Source organism: Polypterus senegalus, chromosome 3 (genome assembly GCF_016835505.1).
Source record: "Polypterus senegalus isolate Bchr_013 chromosome 3, ASM1683550v1, whole genome shotgun sequence".
NCBI classification, from domain to species: domain Eukaryota; kingdom Metazoa; phylum Chordata; class Cladistia; order Polypteriformes; family Polypteridae; genus Polypterus; species Polypterus senegalus.
The window spans coordinates 66,581,304-66,603,711 of NC_053156.1; the positions used below are offsets into that span (position 1 = coordinate 66,581,304).

Sequence of the window (22,408 nt, forward strand, 5' to 3'; positions counted from 1 at the left end):
ATGTCAAAGGCTTCCTCTAGGTTTCAAAAGTCCTTAGCCAATTAATGAGCTGTTTAAAGGTGAAAGTGCACAGTCAGGACCCTTCACAATGCATCAGAAAGAATAGGTTATGAAAATGAATAGCCAACTCACAAAATAAGAAATTACACATGTATACTTCCCAAATTAATTTTACTTCACTTAAAAAGTTATAAAGAAAGTAGCAAATAAATCTTTCTTTTTATAAAATTTCTTGATTTAGGGTCCAGATGTTGTCTTCTGGTGACACCTGTACATCAAAGGTTGCTCTTTATATAGCAACACTGTTCTCAATCTTTCTTGGATTCAGGTACTCATATTTCAGCTGACAGTTTGCATTCCTTTCATCAATTGACTTTTCAATCTTCTTGAGTGCCTCTTGGAATTTTTCAATATGATCTCTGACAGTCTCCTCAGTGAAAAAAAATTCTGGATATTGACCAAGCCAGACCTAAATAAGGAGAAAAGATAGACGTGACACTGTCAGAAGACATTTTGTTTCTAAAACAGCCATCTTCCCAGATGATAAGTACCAACGTCTAGAAGAAGATGTGTAGCATTTCTTGTGAAGAAACTTACTGCTGTAGGCTGTTCAAGACTAAGGACCCATGTGATGGTCACCTGTAAACAAGACTCTTGCATATTTGGGAATGTATTTATGATCAAATCCATGTTAGTCGGACCCTTTTGAGGGGGAGGGGGACAGCGCATAGTGCAGGGTGTGTTTGGCACCCATGAGCACCAGTCATACTGCAAGAAAATGATAAGTATGCTGTTAGTCATTAATTCAAAGACAGTGGGCCAGTTTGCTTATGTAGAGTATATCATGATGGCACTTACCTGTCCATTATTGATTGCTGCATGTTGGGCAGAGCTTGTAAAGATGACCCCTGCTAGGATAGTGACAAGACCTGTTTTATCTTCTATGTTTTTGGGCAAGACTAAGGAAACAATGAGATTCCATAATGGTAATAAATGATGCTGTTGTTATGCAATCAAAAACAAAACTCCATCTCTCATTCTTTCTCTTGAATAACAACCTCCATGACACTCTAAATCTTGTTTCCTCAAAGGCGATTCTGCAGAGGTTGCTTTAATTTCAGTCATAAATGGCTCTGTTCAAGCTGCCTCTTATGCCCTTATCAATTTCAACATTGTATCATCTTTCAATACACTTATCAACTTTTATCTTTCATACAGAAACTTGCAATTAGAAGATCTGCCTTGGACTCTTTCAAGTTTTGCAATTCTAGCCAGTCATTCTTTGGCTCATAGCCTAACACTCTCTCTTCTCCTCCTCCTCCTCCTTTAAAAATCTTGGCATGTGTGCCCCTAAAGTCAGTGATGGGCAAATTTCTTTTCTCTATGCTTGTTCACATGGCTTTCCGAGTTCTTCTCATGGCTTCCCCTACCACCTCTACAGTACACAGGTGAGGCACAGATTTTCCTTCTATTTCCTTTTTTCACCAATTAGGTTTTCTCCCATATATTCAAACATCTTTCTAACATGTTATCACTGATGAATAAACATCACATTAAATGCAATCTCTCCATGTCTAACACTTATTATTCACCTTCTGCTTCCCTTCCACAGATTTTTATTTTTTCATTGCCTTGATGATGTTACACATAAGCCCACAGCTACTGTCAAGAATATTGGTGTGAACACTGACGATTCCTTATTGTTCCATCAACGTATTTCTTTATTGATCCAGTCCTCTCATTTCTTTATGTTGGAATTTTCACAAGATGTGTTCCTTCCTTATAACTTAAGCTACTCAACTCTTGGTTCAAGTTCTTTTTTTATTGGCTGAACTGCCTCAAATTGTCTGTGGTTGACTTCACAGCAACTGCTTTCAGACCTCTCCACCATTTCATAAATGGAGTTACTTTAATGGTGCACCTCTTTCCCACATTTCACCCATATCACCCTTCTACTATGTTTTCAAAAACACTAAGATCCCAACTGAAAACTCCAGCCTTAATCTACCATTTCCTCCATGGTTCTGGTCCTCAATATGCCCAGGCTTTGGTTTCCCTGTAAATCACAGCAAGAAGTCTCCATTCTGCTTTGGCCTCTCTACCAACATCCCTCATTCTCAGCAGACATACTAAAACTGAATGATGTTTCTCTGTTCTCACTCCTAAACTGTGAAATTTGTTTCCAGTCTACTGACTTTCAGGTGTGTCTTGAAAATACATCTCTTCCTAGAACATCTTGGGATGCCTTACACTTTTTCCCTGTGTGCTGTCTTTCTGGATATCTACTATGGAGGAATATTTCGGACAAAATGAAATAAATAAATAAATGCGTAAATAAATACAAGTACTGTGAAATGTGAGCATAAATAAATAAATGTGTCATGAAATGACAGCCTTAATAAATAAATATGTCATGAAATGAGAGCATAAATAAATAAATGTGTCACGAAATATGTTTTTCGTTGCTTATTTATTTATTTCATTTTGTCCGTAACATTCCTGCAAATCGTCATGAAATACGGCTTGAAATAAAACTGTCAGTTTCACTCATCAAAGTTGAGAGGGTGGGCTCTAACACGCCCTCTAGTTACTGATTGGTGAATCGATAGCACAAGAATTAATTAGAAAAATGCTTACTACTGCCGATTTAATGGATTCTGCCGAAGATATTACGTATTTCAGAGAGAGAATTGAAGATTTATCGGAAGAAATTACAATGTTGGCGGCCCTTTTAGAACTGAGTATTTGACCCTTGTTTTACGAGTAGAAAGTCAGTTGCATATTCGCAGCTACTTTTCAAACAACTGTACAGCTCTGATCAGTGGTAAAGTTGTTCAGTTCAAAATATTAGGTGGAGCTGCTTTGGGCATTCCATGTCAAAGTACCTAAACTAATACAGCCGTTGCAGCTTACCGTATATCAAATTGGCTCATTCGTCTTGTGATCGTCTTCTCTGATACATCATACAGATCTGCAATCTGTTGTACTTTTAAACCGCATAACAGAAGGTGTTCTATTGACTCAGCTGGAATGTCAAAGGATGGACGTCCAGAGCAGGGAACTGCATCACCTGAATTGGAGTGTAGTAGAGTCTGTTCCACCTGTTCTTCGATAATTTCAAAAACAGTTTCATCTATATCGGAGTCTAAAAGGGCCGCCAACATTGTAATTTCTTCCGATAAATCTTCAATTCTCTCTCTGAAATACGTAATATCTTCGGCAGAATCCATTTCATCGGCAGTAGTAAGCATTTTTCTAATTAATTCTTGTGCTATCGATTCACCAATCAGTAACTAGAGGGCGTGTTAGAGCCCACCCTCTCAACTTTGACGAGTGAAAGTGACAGTTTTATTTCAAGCCGTATTTCATGACGATTTGCAGGAATGTTACGGACAAAATGAAATAAATAAATAAGCAACGAAAAACATATTTCGTGACACATTTATTTATTTATGCTCTCATTTCATGACATATTTATTTATTAAGGCTGTCATTTCATGACACATTTATTTATTTATGCTCACATTTCACAGTACTTTTATTTATTTACGCATTTATTTATTTATTTCATTTTGTCCGAAATATTCTTCCATAATCTACAGTTGTACTCGCCAATTAATCAGGAAGAAGCATTGATATTGTTTGAACTCTACTGTTTATTCCAGCATATTATACCACACTTCATGAGTTTGAACTGAATTTTTATTTTTTATTACCGTTAAACTTTGCATTTTGTAATCATGTTAAACTTTATGTATTATGATTTGTTTCTGTAAATTGATTTTGATAAGGGTGTCTGCTAAATAAAAATAGTAATATAAAGAGCCTCTCTGATGTATTGAGCCCAACCTACTGTAGCTGCCCACTAACCAAATTTTTTAGCAATATATCAGTGAACTGATCAACAAGCTAAATAACATTAATGACCAACATCTCCAAAATGTTCAACAGTATGCCGACTGTAATAGTGCAGTGGTTAAATTCAAAGATATCAATCTGTGGACATATTGTGCTTTATTAATTGATGTCACATATAAACATGCAAATGAAAGAATTTCATGTCTGGTTTTCTGGAATACATAGTTGCAGAAGATGTCATTTATGTGCTCTTAAACTGCCTGACAGTAGTGGATGCTTATGGATTAGCACTATAACCACATAAAGTAAAAACAGTTGAATATATTGCTCTCAGTAACCGCTTGTTTACTGGACACAGTAAATTTTTTTACTGTTTTTTTAACCAAATGCAATAACAGTTTAGCTGAGAATGCAAATGTTACTTCAGATGGCATGTTGTTTCTCACAAAAGTTAGGAAGATCCTTAAAGCCCTCTGTAACAACATCCTGAATCCAGTTCTGCAGCTCCTTATCTTCCATAACATCTTTGTCAGAAGAATAGAAGAGATCCACAATACCAGACACAAAACTGCAAAAATGAGACAAAGAAAAGATTGTGAGTAACTGGACAATGGGGGATTCGTGGATATTGGCAGGTCTGCACAAAAAGGGTTCTAGCCCAAACACTTGGAAGAGGTCTGTCCCAGCCAAGGACTTGGTTTTGAACAACCTGTGAGTTTGGTGAGAAGGAAGTGTATTTTCCTTTAACACAATAAGCAGTTTGTTATTCCCTGCTTTGTTCACCTCTCAATGGCCTCCCATAATTTTAGGCAGTCATCTCTGTAGAAGTAGTTCTTCAGTTGGCTCACACCTCGTTTCTCAAAATCAGTTTTTGGCAGAAGAGACATGAACTCAATCTCTTGGCACTCCTTCTGAAGCAATAAGCCCAACCCTTCCCCTCCTGTGGATGTGATCTGTTTAATGGGGAGAGAGATGGAGAGAAAGGTGTCAGAAATGCCTCTTCAGAGCATATGTGACAAAATACACAGCATTCCACCAAGCATACCTGTTTGAAGATGCCGTTCTCTGAAATGAGAGTTAAACGGGCATTAGTGTTGATTTGCAAGGTGTCACGCATATGGGGAATTAGGAGCTGAAAAACACAAAAGTCAGAAATGAATAGGTGCGCATAAAACAGAAGTTTCTTCTGTACATGCATTTTGGATGGGAGTGCCTTCTAAGAATTGCAAACCATCATGCAGTGAGCAACCATGTTTTCACTCCTCACATTGCAGCCCAGGTGTACCACTGGAGATTATGTTATCTAAATGCAAGGATAATAAACAATGTTGTGTTCCCCATTTATCTGTATTTATACCTTTCTATTGTTGATCAAAGATAAGTGTGAATCAAAATGTATTTATTCATCAATTATTCATTAATTTAGTAAACCTGCTTATTTGATTTATGTGTTAAAGGTGACTGAAGGCAACATCAGAACAAACTTAGGAACCAACTCTGAATGGCACTCTTGCTCACACAGCCACTGTTATTCATATTAAACTAATTTGTAGTTGCAAATGCAAAGTAATTCACACATGTTTGAGATGTTGGAGGAAGGCTGAAGACAAACCAATGCAGACATGGCAGTAGCATTAAATCTCATTCAGACTGTGATCAGTCAGATACACACCTCCTCTCTTGCAGCTGTAAGGCAGCAGTGGTAAACATTGGGCTAACATACTGAACTGGAAGGGGATTCTGCTTCAGTTATTAAATTCCCTACAATGAACTGGTACCCTGTCCAATGTTAACTCTTGCTTTGCCCACAATGTTGCCAGGAGAGACTCCATGAACTCTGACTTGGAATAAACACATTGTATTTTCTTGGGTGTGTTTTAGCATGCAATGTTAGATAAAGCATCAGTTGTAGATGGTCCCAATGGTTATCTTCTGAGGATGGACATAGAAGTGTGATTAGCCCTCAGATCATTATTATTAGTTTCAAATATATACCTAATATGTGTTTTTGTTGTTCTTGATAAATACAGTACAACATCAGGCAAACAATTCAGTTTCCAGCTTCTACAGTTAATGATGTTGAACTGTACCTTATAAACAGGGTGGACCGCAGGCAGTTGTCTCATGGTGGCTATACAAAACACCTCCCAGACCAGATGTGTGCGCAGAAGGTGAGATAGAGCCTCATAGACTTGAAATTCAGCATGTCGAACCCACATCTTTGCTAAAAGCCAGTCAAGCTCAGGGTCAGAAGGCAGGAAGATGGGGTTGTTCTTGTGAGGCTTCTGTTTTATCTGAAAGAGATAAAAAATGTTCTAAGCAAGATGTATTCAGAAAATGAGCCAGTAGAGAAAAGCCTCGTCCCTCTCTAGTAAAATTTGTATGAGCCTGCTGTGAACATTACATTAGTAGATCTGGATTACAGTATTTATTTATAAATTTTGCTTTTATTTGTCAGAGGGGACTGGGCAGTCTATTGGTCTGGAATCCCTACAGATTTTATTTTTTTCTCCAGCCGTCTGGAGTTTTTTTTTTTGTTTTTTCTGTCCCCCCTGGCCATTGGACCTTATTCTTATTCTATGTTAATTAATTTTGACTTATTTTGTTTTCTTATTGTGTCTTTTATTTTTCTATTCTTTATTATGTAAAGCACTTTGAGCTACTGTTTGTATGAAAATGTGCTATATAAGTAAATGTTGTTGTTGTTTGTTCATCTTAAAGATGGGGTGTTAGGAGTACACAAGATATCCATCACAGTCATTTTAAATGCTTATTGCTTTGTTCCATATTATGAGCATCTTTATATCGTTTTGGACTCTGTGTTACAGTTTTTAAATTTGCTCTTAAAAGTAGCATAACATTATGCTGTGCAGCTTAACTTTCCTGTTATTTCAGAGTATAGCAAAAAGTCACTGTTATATACTGTATCATTAACATGAAAGCCAAGATGAAAAGAATATTCAAGATCATCATGGAGGCTCCTTGAAACCTAAAGGCTATCAGACACAGTTTTAAAATGTTTTTCTCTTCTGGACAATGTGCGTTTTACATGTTTTTAACCAACTGCAAGTAGAGGTCTGAGCAATATCATATCTTCAGTGGCTTCCTAGTTTGCCACATATTTTGACATTATTTAGATGTGAGAAGGGAAGTTTCTCTATTAAGACTGTTCCAACATTAAAACAGAATCCTGCTGAGTGTATTACAGAAGGTACCTCTTTCTCAATTCCATTTTTGTACTAATTTTATCAGTTAATTTCACACAACATTGAGATCATTCAGAAAAAATGGTTGTGCCAATATAAAATGATATTCATCAGGATTTTCGTGTTTTTATTTCCAGAAACATAGATAAGACACTGAGCCCAGAAATAAGGACTGACCGCAAGAAGTGTTGCAGTTTAGCTATTGTAAGAGAGAAATCAGACAGCAATATCGTGTATTTCCATTTAGCTGCATACTCTACTTAGAATCCTTATGCTATCTGTCTTCTTGTTTCTACCAAAGATAATCCTATATTTCCAAGCTTGCTGAAGACATGCCAATCTTCTTATTTTCCAGGGAAGAATTTCTAAATTTACTTTTACCTTTTACTTGCAGAGAGAGAGAGAGAGAGAGAGAGAGAGAGAGAGAGAGAGAGAGAGAGAGAGAATTTTTCCTACTAGAAGAGAATAGATAATGCACTATTTCCAAAACCTTCCAGTGCTCCATAACATATGCTGAAAAGAAGAGCAAATTCATTAACTTGAAGGGATCTTGAGTAGAATGAGAGACCAGTTTTTGCAAAGCAGTTTGGGTTTCCTACCTGCTATGGGCGATGGCTTGGATAGAACACTTTGGAAATCTTTAAGACGATTCAAGGAATTCAAAATATTGACTATTTTCTTTAAACCAAGATTAATAAAGCTGTGGACATAAAGCCAGAGTCAACATGCAGCTCTTTATTTGAAGAAGTATGTGGGGGTACACTACTTCAAATCACAGGGTATTACACATGGTGGGCAAAGAGGCAGTCCCAAATGTGGGATGTGGAGGGTTTGCAGTGTGACACCCTGTTATGCAACACAAGTCACCATTTGTCTCATTCTAGAACCTTGAGAAATTTTGTTAGGGGTCAGGTCAAATAAGAGCTTAAAAACTCCAATAGTGCCTTCCCAAAAAAAGAATTAGAACAAGAGGAATTAACCTCACTGCTAAAAGCCCTTTTGAGGTCAGGTCTGTTAACCAGATTTCTAGAGAGTCTTCTTCTGTTTATTGCATTGGGGCAGACCTTCATGAGTTGCACAGGTTGCAGATATTACAATACAATACAATACAGTTTATTTTTGTATAGCCCAAAATCACACAGGAAGTGCCGCAATGGGCTTTAACAGGCCCTGCCTTTTGACAGCCCCCCAGCCTTGACTCTCTGAGAAGACAAGGAAAAACTCCCAATAAAAACCTTGTAGGGAAAAATGGAAGAAACCTCGGGAAAGGCAGTTCAAAGAGAGACCCCTTTCCAGGTAGGTTGGGCGTGCAGTGGGTGTCAAAAGTAGGGGGTCAATACAATATAATACAATACACAGAACAGAACAATTCCTTAAGACAGCATAATAATAAAAATTTTAGAAGTACGGTTTAACAGTAGATGATATGACATAATTAGGTTTGGATATTTTAGAGTCCTGGAGACCTCATCCATCTAGCTGCCTCCCCATTTGGCCATGCCACGGCTGAAACGTTGTCGATGAAAGGCCCCTCTTTCTCATGATTCCTGTGATCCTCCATCAGGGATGACTTTACCATAGGCAGGCAAACAACTTGGCAGGTGGGCCGTGGCACCAATTGCCACATTTGGGTACCGAGAAAAGAAACAGAATAGGTGAGGGTTAGTATTCAAATATAATTATCATGTTACTTATGTTATAGTGCTAATGACTAACAACAGAGATGCAGTCTGCACAGTTAATCAGCAGCTCTAGTCAGGATATGCTAAACTGAAGTAGTGAGTCTTCAGCCGGGATTTAAAGGCTGAGACTGAAGGGGCATCTCTTATGGAAGCAGGAAGACCATTCCACAGTTTAGGGGCCCTGTAACTAAAAGCTCGACCTCCCACTGTTATTTTATTAATCCTTGGAATCCTAAGCAGACCGGCATCTTGAGATCTTAATGTGCGCTCAGGTTTGTAAGTCATGATAAGTTCAGACAAGTAAGCCGGACCTTGACCATTTAATGCTTTATATGTTAAAAGGAGGATTTTGAAATCTGCCCTGAACTTAACTACCCTCAAGGGTCCCAAAGCAGGAAAGTCTCATAAATACTAGAAATGTAAGCTAGAGGGGGAAATATTAAAAACCCCAGCTAATCACAGAAAAAGGGTAACAAAGACGAAAGGCTCAGATAAACAGTGCCAAAAGTTCTGAAGAGCACAAAAATGCCCAGCAGGAAATGCCTGAAAAGACAAAGGCAATCTAAGGCAAACAATTCCTAAAACAAATCCAAAGAATGGTAAATACATATACATAAATAAATAAACTAAATAAGTAAATAAATAACAATTCACAGTGCAACTCACCACACTACGAGCACATTCAATGTACTGCAAGGGACTATGGATTGTCCCAGCCTTTATAGGACTGGAGAAGTTGCTTGGACATAAAGAAACTAAATAAGCAATATTGATAAAATAAAACATGAGCAAAATGAGTGAAAAACTGCATTTTAACTACAGCCAGGGGGAACTCTGGCTGAAACACAAAAGGGCTTTGGCAAAATGTTAAAATATTTTACAGGTAATATTAGATAGATAGATAGATAGATAGATAGATAGATAGATAGATAGATAGATAGATAGATAGATAGATAGATAGATAGATAGATAGATAGATAGATAGAAGGATCAGTTCTCATTCTCTCATCCTCAGTTCAACTAGAAACCACAATCTTGTTGGTCAAGATAGAGCTTGAGTCTACCTACAATTTTTGACCACAATCACACTTACATTCCAATTGGCCATGGCATGCATGGAGTGGCTCTATTAACACATTTGCATGCATTTTTCTAACCCACACAAAGAATTTAAACCAAACATAACTACTTCTTCGTCCACACCAGTTCTTATAGAGTTAGTCTTTTATCCCTTGTTCCTCTTTGGAGACACTCACCCTGGACTCCTCATCCTTATCTCAAGAACTCTTAAGTCAAAAAGCTTGTATCTCAAATCCATTTTCCCCTTTGAAATTAGATTAATTCGTACCAGCCCCCAAAAAACCACCCCAATTTTTTCTTTAATGTTTACAACATAAAAAAAATATATTTATAATGAACAAATATTGTATACAAACAAAATAAAACCTAATACATAAAAAGAAATAAACAGATGTTGGTGAAGCCGATTAACGTATTGTAATGTTTTTGTCTTTCACTTCACTTTTGCTTAACTTAATTTTCTTCTTCACTAGTTTTTTTCTTTTTTGCCACGCTTTTGTCACTTTCATTTGCAGGGCATTTCAATAGAAACCTGCCCAAGGAGCTTTGTTTCTTCCTCCCCTTTAGAATGTTTCTGAAATGAATTAGGCAAGTGTCATTAAATAGCGCCGCTGCACGATCAGTTGTAACTTTTTCAGGGTGTTTCTTTTCTTTAAAATTCGAAACTGTATATTGCTGCGTCTGTAGTTCCATCAACTCCTCTGTCGTCAGTTCCTCAGAATGTGCGGCGATAAGCTCTTTGATGGCCTGTATTTCAAATTTTGGCTCGTAACTCAAGGCAAAAAATCAAACTAGCTCGAATCTCAAAAAACTCGTACACTGGGGCACTCGTATCTCAAGGTACCACTGCACACCAAACAGAGTACAATGCAATAATTAGCAATTAAAAATAACTATTAATACAAAATATTCAATACTAGCATAAAATCAGTATCAATATAACTGTATGAAAGGAGAAAAAGAAATGCTAATAGAAGTAGTAAAAACACAGTAATTCGTTAAAATTACATAAAAAAGAACTTAAAAGTAGCTAATTTATTGTATAACTTAACTGTCCCCTGCTGCTCCACCCGTGTAGTAGTGAAACAGGACAAACTTTGAAAATCAATAAACAAACTGGTATCGCTAGGTAAGCTAGAGGTAAAGTAAACTCCAAAACATGGCCAGAGGTAGAGCGACTCGAACGAAGGCTGGCACATGAGTGAAGAGTGCCCTGCCCGGCTCCCTACTCCTAACGTCATGCTTCCCCCTCCCCTTGGCCCTCAGACTCTTTCTTGGATCAGTGCGAATATACCACTTCTGCAAGTGAACTATGATACTTAGCGTGATGATTAGTCCTTTGGTTGCTATTGTACTTTGGTTTTGAACTTTTTCTTTGTTTCTCTTGTATTTTACTTAAAAAAAATCCCTCCACTAAATCAGTGCCTTGATGCGGTGGAGTGATTTGCACAACCCCTTGGGCAATGCAGACAGGAGTTGTCTACTTCTGATAGGGTCACCCATGGCAGCAAGGTGAGAGATAAGGTTCTGACTGAAACTGACTCAGCCATTTACCTTTCCAACCAAAGTGGTACAACTTTGGGCCATCCTTCATTGTCCCATGTACTGGTTGCCATTTTCTATTCCCACCAGGAAGTGGTGTGATTGAGGATTGCATACACTCACTACCACCGATATCAACTCCTTTGCTTCCTTCCTTCCAATACAGAGATGGACAAATGAATGGAGAGCGTCATCTTTGGGTCAGTGGACAGCCATGACTATTTTAAAAAAGCAATTATATTGATAGAATTTTCCTTAGTATTTTTTGTCTGGGTTGACGTTTGTCCAAAAGGTGATCAATTACATCATATAAAGTGTAACATATACAAATAGAATGGTACATTTGAAGAAAAATATGTGCACAACTATGAAAAAACATGTTTGGTGATTATCAATAGATGAATCTTTAATTCATTTAATATATCTGTCTAATTATTATGGTGCAGTGTTAAATTAATGAATTCCTTGAAATTAATGTTGCACAGATTAACAAATTTAAATTTAATGCAATTATGAACATGAAAGTCTTTTCTTTTTCCTATTTTTAAATTCATGTAGAGAAAAATTAAAAAATAATATTGGTGGAATTTATGTTTAATTAAATCTTTTCAAAAATTCTAACACATTATACTTACTGTAAATTGTCCAATAAATATTTTTAAGTAAATGAACTTAAACTATGCCTGTATCCAGCTGTTTTATTAGCTGAATATCTACATCAGAGAACAGACTAAAAACCATTACTCCAAATATTTCCATTATGCTTGCAGCTGAAATTAACACTGATTACACCTATGTAGTGTCACCAGTATCTGCTAAGCAGCATGATTTCTTGCACTCCAACACTGGTACAATAAGTACAGGAATAAAATTACCACTGACAGAATTTTTTTTTCTATTTGACACATTACAAAATGTCAGTAGATTGGTGACAAACATTTTACTTCTAGGGGAATGTCATGTATGATTCTAGTACAAATCATTGCTGTATAAGGATTTTTCTATTCTCACTATTTAAAATCATAACTTTGGCATATTTAGGTTTGGGAGTCAGGTAAGGATGATGAACAGATGCAGTATCAGACGAGACTGGAGCAAGTTTGCTATACAAACATAGCTCCTTTGCCACATCATACTTTTGTGAGATTGGTAGTATTAATAAGTCGTATCTATTTTTAAAATTAGCATGGCGATGCTGCAATTACCTGGCATTCAACTGATGTAAAGGGTTTTAACTGTATTTAAGTTATGTTATATATTACTAGCCATACACCAGTGCTCTGCCAACGTTTAAATGAAAAAGGACAGTGAAGAGGGTGCTGCCTGGTTCCCCAATACTGACATCACACTTCCCCTCCCCTAGGCCCACAGCCTCTGTCTCGGATTAGCATGAATATATCTCTCCTGCAAGAGAACTATGATTCTTAGTGTGATGAGTGAAGTCACAAAATCAACCATAATGCTCAAGTAAATTATAGAAAAAAACCCGATCTAAATCTGTTAAGTAGTTCTCTTGTGAAAACCAGACAGACCTACAGACAGACAGATGTTGGATTTTATATACAGGTATATATATATATATATAGAGAGAGATGGGGATATAAAAGGTAACAACAATCTTAAAGATTTTATTTCAAGTCTGAAGATACAGAGAAGCAAAAGCAGTTCTCATGGGTATGGATAAACCAAAACACGTGCTCAGTCTGTTGTGTGTTTTACCTCTCAATACTGAGCACTGAGCAAACTGTAATCCTGCCCAGTCCTTGCTATTAGCAACTAATGGAGTCTTCTGCCCACAGATCAATTGTAGGTCCATTTCTAGGGGCATCTGTGGAATTTGAAGTAATCAGGGTCTTCTTACCCACATCTGTGATTGTCACTCATGGTTACACACAATTTGAAGAGAGGGAATTTTACAGGAGTTGTGTGTAAAAAGTTCATTCTTGGGGTTTTGTACAAGAATTACATATATCGCAAAAAAAGTGTTTACCAAGTTTAGGGTCTATTTTGTACACAATGAGCAAGACAATCAGGGGCTTACCGCGATAGTCAGTGTACATCTAGGACTGAAAGTGTCTGAGCAACCGATATCAGGAGTTTTAATCATTGAATCCTCTGCCGATACCACTGTTCATTTCTAAACCTGCCCTCTGTTTGTGTCAGTCAGGGCAGCTGCACTTTTAATTCATTAGTTCAAATACCATTTAGGTGAAAGTTGATAAAGTCAGTTCTTTACAATAATAATCATCATTATATTAGTTAAATTAATTCAGTCTTATATATTTTTACATAATTTCTTTCCCCCTCCGTTTATTTCCTGAGAAGTTATTTTTTTTTTGTACATTATTAATTACCTTATCTAAAGCAGCAGGAGAAGGATGCTGCAATTTGTGCCATTGGTGAGTGCACTCAGCCCAGTGTTTCATTCACTTGCATTGGGCATTCGAGTGGGTGTCAGATGAGTAAAAGAGGATAATATACAAAATGCACAAGACCAAGATACTACTCTCAAGGAAATATTGAAACAGTAAACTAATTCGTATTTAAAATAGCAGCTAACATTTCGCTGTTTTAAGATGGACGAGTTTGCAAATTCTATGTTTTTCAGTGGGAAATTTTGACATTTTAAAACTTTTTACATTGCAATCTGTTCATGATATTGACTTGGCTTCACACATTATATAGTTTATGCCAACATTTTGTCATTTACTACTAAAATATGAAAAACGTTTCTGTTTTAACAATGGGCTTACACAGATTATTGCAGAAATGGAACACACATGAAATGCATGTGTTCCAAATAACGATCTATTATTTCCACTCTAAAACTCCAGCACTTCACTCCCAGATAATCAATCAAGGCATGAGCTGGGAGAACTTTGTGCACATTCTGTGGTGGGGGGGGATGGGATACCAGGCTGCTTGCTGCTTGTCTTAATCGGCACATTTACAGGACAAAAGACGCTGATGGAGAGGTGCGAACAAATTTAAGGTGGGCCGGATCTACAAGTTTTTTGTAGGCTCTGGTAATTCTAATGTTAAACCTAGTGGAGCTGGGTCTTGTGACAAAATTGCTGTCACCCTGCAACCAACAACTCTCTATGTGAGTTGAAGCAAGCTGCTGCACTGGACACCCACAAGACACTGACTAGAATAAATTGGTTTTAACAACTGATGAATTATAAGATGAAGTACAGTAAGTATGAGTGAGACAACAGTGGCACTCCTTACCTGAACTTTCTCGCAGCCTGATCGTCATGTTGCCTACAATCCAGCGGTAGCAGGGGAATATCTTACAAGTCCCATCAGGACACTTCACCTCCACGTAGCAGTAAAACCAGTCATCACCAACCCAGAAGCACTTCTCTAGCTCCACAAACCAGATGTCTTCAAGTAGAACTTTGCTACAAACATCATACTCATCAACCTAGAAGGACACAGATGAAAAGGTCAGAGAAGGTAACAACTAACATTTTAATAGAAGTCCAAAGAACAAAACCACAGAAGTCCCCTGCAGGAAAAACAACAAAGTAATGAAATTTTAACATAAACTTATTTAAGGTCCAAATTACTTATATGTCCAAACATTTTAAATAGAAATTTTGTCTGCTGCAAACTTACACATCCACGGCAATGGTCTCTTCCTGGGTTGTTCAATGACTTTCTCTCACTCTGCCCACTCTTCCCAATAACTGTCACATAAGCATAGTCCATGGTTCCAGCATAGTCAGTGTTGCCTGTAGCCACAAACAGCTTGTAGGTTGCCATCTGAAAGCAACAAGTACAATGAATGACTTGATTTGATGAGCATATTGTTTTTGAGATTCATTCAGGGCTGTCTTAACAGCATTATAGGCCCCCGGGCAAAGCAGTGCACTGGAGCCCCTACCTACACAACCACTCAGCAAGTCACAACATACATAGATTAGCATGGGGCCCCCGGGCAACTGCCCAGTGTGCCCATGTGTTAAGACGGCCCTGAACTCACTTGTTATAGAATTCATTCTGCACATTCACTTAAATGAGTCTAAAAATAGAACTGTTTTTGTATAGCTTTTAGAAATAATACAAAATATTTCCTTTATTCTATTATCAAAGCTGTTTGATCCAAGCAGCATCATGGTGGCCTGATCCCACTTCAACAACATTAGGTACGACATGGGTGGGTGCTAGTCCATCACAGAGCTCACAAAAGCACTCACCCATACTCACTCAGATTAGAGATGCCATGTCTTACAGATGTGGGAGAAAAACTCAGATTGAAATAGTTCTGTTTTACTGTTGGTTTAACTTAGTTGGTGTAATCATCTATGTAAATGATGTGTAGGTGTACTGTATATGTAAATGATGTATAGTTTAACTCTGCACTGTAAAATATCTGCTGTAGAATTTACAGTAAACAACTGGCAGAAATGTTGTCAATTATATCTATGAAATTGTTGTTAATTACTGTAAAAAACAAATTACAGTGTACTGCTGAATTCAAAAGTGCAGCTTCTTCTTGTAAGTGAAATCCAGCTCTTAGTTGTTTTTTTTAACATTGTATTGCACTTGTAATCTAGTTTGCAACTGTTTTTTGGAATCTTTTTCATTTACTGTCGTTACCTGAAAACTCAAGTTGCCATTAAATGGTTGTAAACACCCCAAATTGTCAATTTTATGCTATAAAATACTTAGCAGTAAATTTACCTGTTTGGGTGACACTTTTATATAAGGCAACTTACAACACCCAGGAGATACAACTTTTTACATTTCTTTAGTTTTTCCAAATGATGCATAGGCAGGTGAAATAATTTGCTCAGGGTCACACAGTGTCATTTGCAGGATCTGAAGCCATAACCTTAGGGTTTGAACTCCACAGCCTTGACCACTACACCACAGCAGAGTTGACCATAAATAACTGGCAAAAATGTTACCAATAATGCACTACAAAATTGGTACCTACTGTAAAAAGAATTATGGTTTACAGTTTGTAAAATACCCAAACTACATTTGGAAAACCTCATGCCTGTAGGTGTGCTCATTATTTACTGTGAAACATGCTGCTAGCTATTGTATTTGTACTGGAGACCCATGGTACATTGCAAATTACAGTTACAGTTTGTTAAATGGTGAAACAGAAAGTTTCTGTAGAGTTTTATTGTAAAAACTACATCCAATCAGGTTTTAAATTAGCATGAATCCAACTCTAAACAGGAGGTGTGGGGAAAATGTCAAGAGATATCATTAACTGACAAAGCCCCTCTTTAAAATATAAGTTAAACAACTTAAAGAAGTCTGGAGGCAAAGAAAAATTAGCAGTTTCTAAACTGAAACTGCACTGAAGCTGTGATACAAAAGCACACAAATGCTGAGGAAAGGTAAAGTCTATAATGGGCCAGGGTTTATCAGTGGACACAGACCCACATCACACTGAGACCCAACATGCACAAATAATGTAAAATTATGTCAAAGTATGTTGTAGCTGAAGGCTCAAAGTCTGGAAGTTCAGTCAACCAGAAATCCACCTCTGACTGCTCATCCTGACATCAGCAGAGTGCAGAGACTGGATGAGTAAGTCATGTGGAGGCAGAGGAGCTGTTTGATTAATCTGATAGTAAATCTTCTAGAACATAATTTGCAGAGCACTGCTTGATGGTCACACATGACTGTTTCACTGTCATGTTATTACAAATGCGTGTACAAATTTGAATTCCTAGTTCAAAGATTTCCTAAAATGACCACAAGCAACATGGAAGAAAGTATGAGAACAAACAAGAACATTTTTGTCACTTTTAACAGCTAAAAAAGCAGATGTTCAAATTTTAAAAACGTGTATCCAGTTATCATTTGAGTGACTATATTTTTCTGAATAGTTCCTAATAAATCACATCACACATTCTCACACTCTTGCACAACCACAATACTGGTGTGACACTAAACTACTCACCTACTCTGATTGTGCTGTAGGTCTGTTCCCCTGTTGTCTCCTTACTGTAGCTCTTCTCAGCAAATTTGAGACTAGCTGGCCGCTTCTCTGTTCTGTCCAACCTTTCAAGTGGCTCTATCACCTGCTGAGCCTGGGATGCTGAAGGTCTTTAAATCTGTGCTGAAGAGAAGGGGAAGGATGATTGGGGGAGGTGGCTGTGGAAACTTCTAAGGAAGCATTCGTTTCAAAGATTGCAAAACACTTCAACCTGAAGGCAAGTGCACCCATGTCCAGATCTTCATGACCCTGATATCAGGATAAATATTTAGGGTGTCAAAGCTTCTCTAGACTAGCTTTGTTGCTCATTGTGCTCCACTGTGAATTGTTTGTAAATTAAATAAGAAATAGGCCGGCCAGATATTCATAGTCCCAGGATGGGACACAACTTATTAATGAAATGAACAAGTATAAACACCTTGTCACCTTATTTTTTACAGTAAAATTCTGGCAACCACAACTGCCAGTTTTTTGTTATCATAAATATAAATTTTTGTTAAAGTGTATGGAATTGCTTTTGGATTGAGGATGAAATTTTGGAAGCCGGGAATTTTAGGCATTGTGCACCTGAGACTCACACTGCACCTCTTCATCCACAGAGCAATGGCTGGCAGAAGAGTTTATCTGTACTCTGACAACACAGCTAGCTATGGTCACAAGAAGGGATTAGTGTGATTATTTGCCATTGATCATAATGCCATGTCACTCAGCACTTCTGGAGTCCACCAACTGCACTCCTGCCTTGCTAATGTTAAGGCAAGAGCTGAGAACCCCCACAGCCTTGGAATTTGGATTGACCTCAAACTATATTGTTGAGCCTCCTGGAATGGAATATGCCAGAAAGCTACAGGATGCACTGTTTACATTGCATGAGTTTGCTTGTGACCAACTGCAGGAAGCAGGGCTAACGTAAAAGAGACACTATGACTGAGGAAAGAAGGGACTTTCACCTAAGTTGGACAATCTGTGGGTGGGCCCTTGCCAAGTCCTGGATAGGATTAGGGAGGTGATCTACTGGATTCAGTTACCTTTCTCAGGACAGAAGGTGTTTCAGGATCGCTTGGCACCATATCACCCAACATGCACATCGGAGGAAACATCTCTTACTTCTCACCACTGACCTAAAACCAGAAATCACTATTAATAGCAGCACCTCTAACATGCACATTTATTCTTCACAACCTAGTGGAACCCCTAGAACAGTGATGGCGAACCATTTAGAAACCAAGTGCCCAAACTGCAATCCAAAACCCACTTATTTATCGCAAAGTGCCAACATGGCAATTTAACCTGAATACCACCTAAAACTGAACACCAGCATAACCAAGGAGCTGGTGGTGGATTTTAGGAGGCCCAGGCCCTTCATGAACCCCGTGATCATCAGAGGTGAGTGTGTGCAGAGGGTGCAGACCTATAAATACCTGGGAGTGCAGCTGGATGATAAATTGGACTGAATTGCCAATAATGATGCTCTGTCTGTCTATCCATCTACTGAGCTTTTAGTTTAGAAAAGCAACTCATACATTAACATCTTTTGTCTTAAAAGAAAAACATAATAACGGAGCTTTCAATGATACAAACAACTTTTTGTTGAAAGGTAAAAGTTTGCATTCTGTATGCTTTTGAACAACTAATGTGCTTTTTGCTGTTGTATGCATGCTGATAATTTGTCTAACCTTGGCTCATACTTTGTAAGTTTGAGAGCAACACATGCAGCACTCAGGTCATCTGTTAGTCTGTTTCTGGTGTCAGATTTGATTTAATTCAAAGCTGAAAACAGCTGCGCACAAGCATAAGATTTTCCAAACAAAGTAAGGAAAGCAATCTCAAGTGCCTTCATTGACTTAAGATTATTTGGCAGAGAATTCCACACTTTAAGGATTTCATTTTCATAACTAACTGTGCTGTCCTTTGTCATCCCTTCAATCCTCTCAAGTGTTTCACGCAGGTCTTCCCTATTAAGCTCCGCCCCCAAAGCCTCCATTATATATTACGGGGTCGTGGATCAGGTGTGGCGATTAACAACTCCCGGCAATAATTACAGATGCGGACGACTCCTCACCTGTGCGCTTAAGTGAGGACTACCCGCATCACAAAGCTCCCGGAAACCGCTCCGGCCACTCTACCATAACCCCCTTTAAGCCGCGAGTGCGGCAATTATCTGTTAAAACTGACCTTTTCAATTTTGAGCTGTGGACCCGCTATACCACATCCCCTTTACCCCACCACGGGAATCACAGACTCAAAAGGCTGCAGTCCGTGCCGCACCCTCAAGCAGCATGTGTGCCGCCCGCCTTACCCCAGACAGGAGAGGGAGGAAGCGCTCCCATTGGGCTGCTGGGCAGAGGGGCGGGTGATGTGAGAAAAGTCCTCCAGAGCGCGTGAAGAGGGGGAGCGGTGAAGGGAGCAGCCCGGCCCTGCATTCCTCTGGCTTTATAGTAACGAACTCTGTGATCGGGCGACGGCGCGCGTGCCCACTGAGAGGGCTCTGAGTGCCCCCTTTGACACGCGTGCCATAGGTTCGCCACCACTGCCCTAGAAGATCAACACGTCAGATTCACCTACCTGCTCATTGCAAAGACTTTATATTGCCCTCAAGGACAAGGAGTTGAGTTGGTCTCGTCTGTTACAGGAAATGACGTCTGAAGCGGAGCCCTGTTAACAGCGGCTTTATTTTTTCTCTTATTTCTTATTATTCCGAGGTATCCTGTATTTACCCAACCTGAGGAGTTTCTACTACAGTATATAAACATGAGTAACAGAAAAGGGGGTCAGAAAGAAACGGAAAAGAAACCTAAACCTAGATCTAAATCTAGACAGGCATCAGGTTCAAGTGCAAGGTAAGGCCTTTCAGAGACTGACCTGAAACAGGCAGGCGAAAGCACAGACTTCCCAGGACCCGCTCCACTGCATCATCTCCAGTCAAGAGCAAAAATGGGAGCGAAGGTGCAAGTGATGCAGGTCACAATAGCTCGCCGATTCCAGATCACTTGAAACTGGAGATGGCCTTGCAGTCCATGCTTTCATCTACTCCTCGCGAGCTGTAAAGGGGATTGCTACTTCACCCACGGAGGACAAAAGCCGAAACGATCTGTCTGAACTGAAGGGTAATGATCGCCACAGCCATCAATGAGCTCAAGAAAGACATTCAGAAAAATATAAAGAGAGAAAGTGAGAAGACAAATGAGAAGCTGCAGCTGGAGCTGCAAGAGCTGTGGCCGGATAATAAAGTCCTGGAAAAACGTATATATAATCGCTTTGATGCAGCCTTTAAAGGTATGCTGGGCAAAATTGAGGAACACATTCAGGAAAATGCATCCAAACTGAGAGCACTTGCCGTTCAGCTGGAAGACATTAAGCGGACATTCTCGACTCGAATTGAAACAGCTGAACAGTTGGCATCTACCGGAAAAGCTACAGCTGCGAATTCCGAATGCAAAAAAATCAGAGACAGACTTGCGCTATGGAAGATGGATGCAGAAGGAATAATATTAGAACCTAAGGTCTACCTGAAACTTGTGAAAGTCCTAATGCAGTGAAACTCGTAGCTGAACTATTCTCAAAAATAATTGGAGAGGACTTTAAATCAGATACCGAGATAGCAGCAGCTTGTTGCATATGTGGATCAAATAGCTCTAAAACTAGGACTCTAATTGTTTGCTTCAAGAGATTACAATTTAATCTTAAAGTAATGTCGCTTTTCAGACATAAACAAGAGATTATATCTGAAAATAACCACATTCATATTTTCCCTGATTTCTTGCCATTGACAGCTGCCAAACGTGATGCTTTTTACAACATTAAACAGTGATTACAAAAAGCCAATATCAGATAGAGCCTCTTGTATCCTGCCAAACTGAAAGTGGATATTCAAGACAAATATTACACCTTCTCCACCATGGAGGAAGCAGAAAAGGAGTTAAGAAAGCTGATGCCAACACTGTTTTGAAAAACGATAGTGAGTCGCACCCTTTTATGGCATGGCTAGAAGATATTACCGTTTGTCTGATCCGCTTGCAACAATACGGGTACCATAATTATACATCCTTTTTTCATCTCAGCCACTTTGGCTTATGTTTTATTTACAATCATACAGGCATGTGTGGAAGAAATTAAAGTTTTTTTCTTTTTACTATTCTAAAGGATACTGTTTAACATTTATACCCTTGGTTTATTTTTATTGTTATTATTGTATTAGGGTTTACTATGCTTATCCAGGGCCACTTTTAACACCATTCCCTGGGTTTATTATCTTAATATTTCAAGACTGTTGAAGATTATACAGGGTGGCCCACGAAAAAGTAGCCCGCCTCCCTGGCGAAAAAAGGCCCTCTTCCATAAAGAAAGAACAATATCTTTACTCACTCTTTACAGAAAGTGCTGAAAATGATTCTTTGTGGAATGGAATACGTCGCTCAGCTCGTACTCACACATTTGCACTACGTCTACACAGCTTTCGTGACGAGGTTGGTCAATCGGCGCGCCACTCTGGCAGGAAGGCGGGCTACTTTTTCGTGGGCCACCTTGTATTTTATGCATATTGTATTTAGACTTTACTGACAATAGATATCTCTACTTTAAAATCTTCAAACACCACTGCTAGGGGGCTTGTTTTGTTTTGGACGTGCTCTGTCTCTAGGTATGTCAGAGGTGAATTGGGGTAGAGCCTCACGTGGGGAGGCAAAATGGGGTCCAGGTGAGGCTCTTCATAGGAAAAGGCAGGCATTCAGTGCTCAACCTCTTAACAACTAAAACTGAACAACTCATCTTTAAGTCAAGACATCATTACTATGAACATGGAGAGAAAGCTAATAAGCTCTTAACTCAACAAATCCACAAACAAGAAGTTCACAATGCAATTCCAGCAATCACCAACACAAACAGAGATAAAATCATTGACCATAAAAATATAATGCACACATTTAGAGACTACTATAAATCCTTATATTCTACTGAGTTTAAAGAAGACAGCACACAATCTAATACATTTCTGGATGCATTACAGATACCACAAATAGATACTCTTAGTGAAGAGGAATTGGATAAACCTCTGGTTGCTATCAGAATTACTAGAT

At 38.5% G+C, this 22,408-nt stretch overlaps 1 protein-coding gene across 1 annotated transcript in view; it reads right to left on the bottom strand.

The window, feature by feature from the left end:
• Nucleotides 1–289: 289 nt before the first annotated feature.
• LOC120526494 (polyunsaturated fatty acid 5-lipoxygenase-like) overlaps nt 290–22,408 on the bottom strand; it is a 29,493-nt gene continuing 7,374 nt past the window's right edge. Inside the window, exons 2-11 of the mRNA XM_039749658.1 lie at nt 14,990–15,136; nt 14,600–14,795; nt 9,413–9,501; nt 5,949–6,152; nt 4,904–4,990; nt 4,642–4,811; nt 4,305–4,426; nt 859–959; nt 598–768; nt 290–469 (exon numbers count right to left, since the gene is read on the bottom strand). Of these exons, the coding sequence (XP_039605592.1) occupies nt 290–469; nt 598–768; nt 859–959; nt 4,305–4,426; nt 4,642–4,811; nt 4,904–4,990; nt 5,949–6,152; nt 9,413–9,501; nt 14,600–14,795; nt 14,990–15,136 (1,467 nt within the window). The remainder of the gene's footprint in view (nt 470–597; nt 769–858; nt 960–4,304; nt 4,427–4,641; nt 4,812–4,903; nt 4,991–5,948; nt 6,153–9,412; nt 9,502–14,599; nt 14,796–14,989; nt 15,137–22,408) is intronic.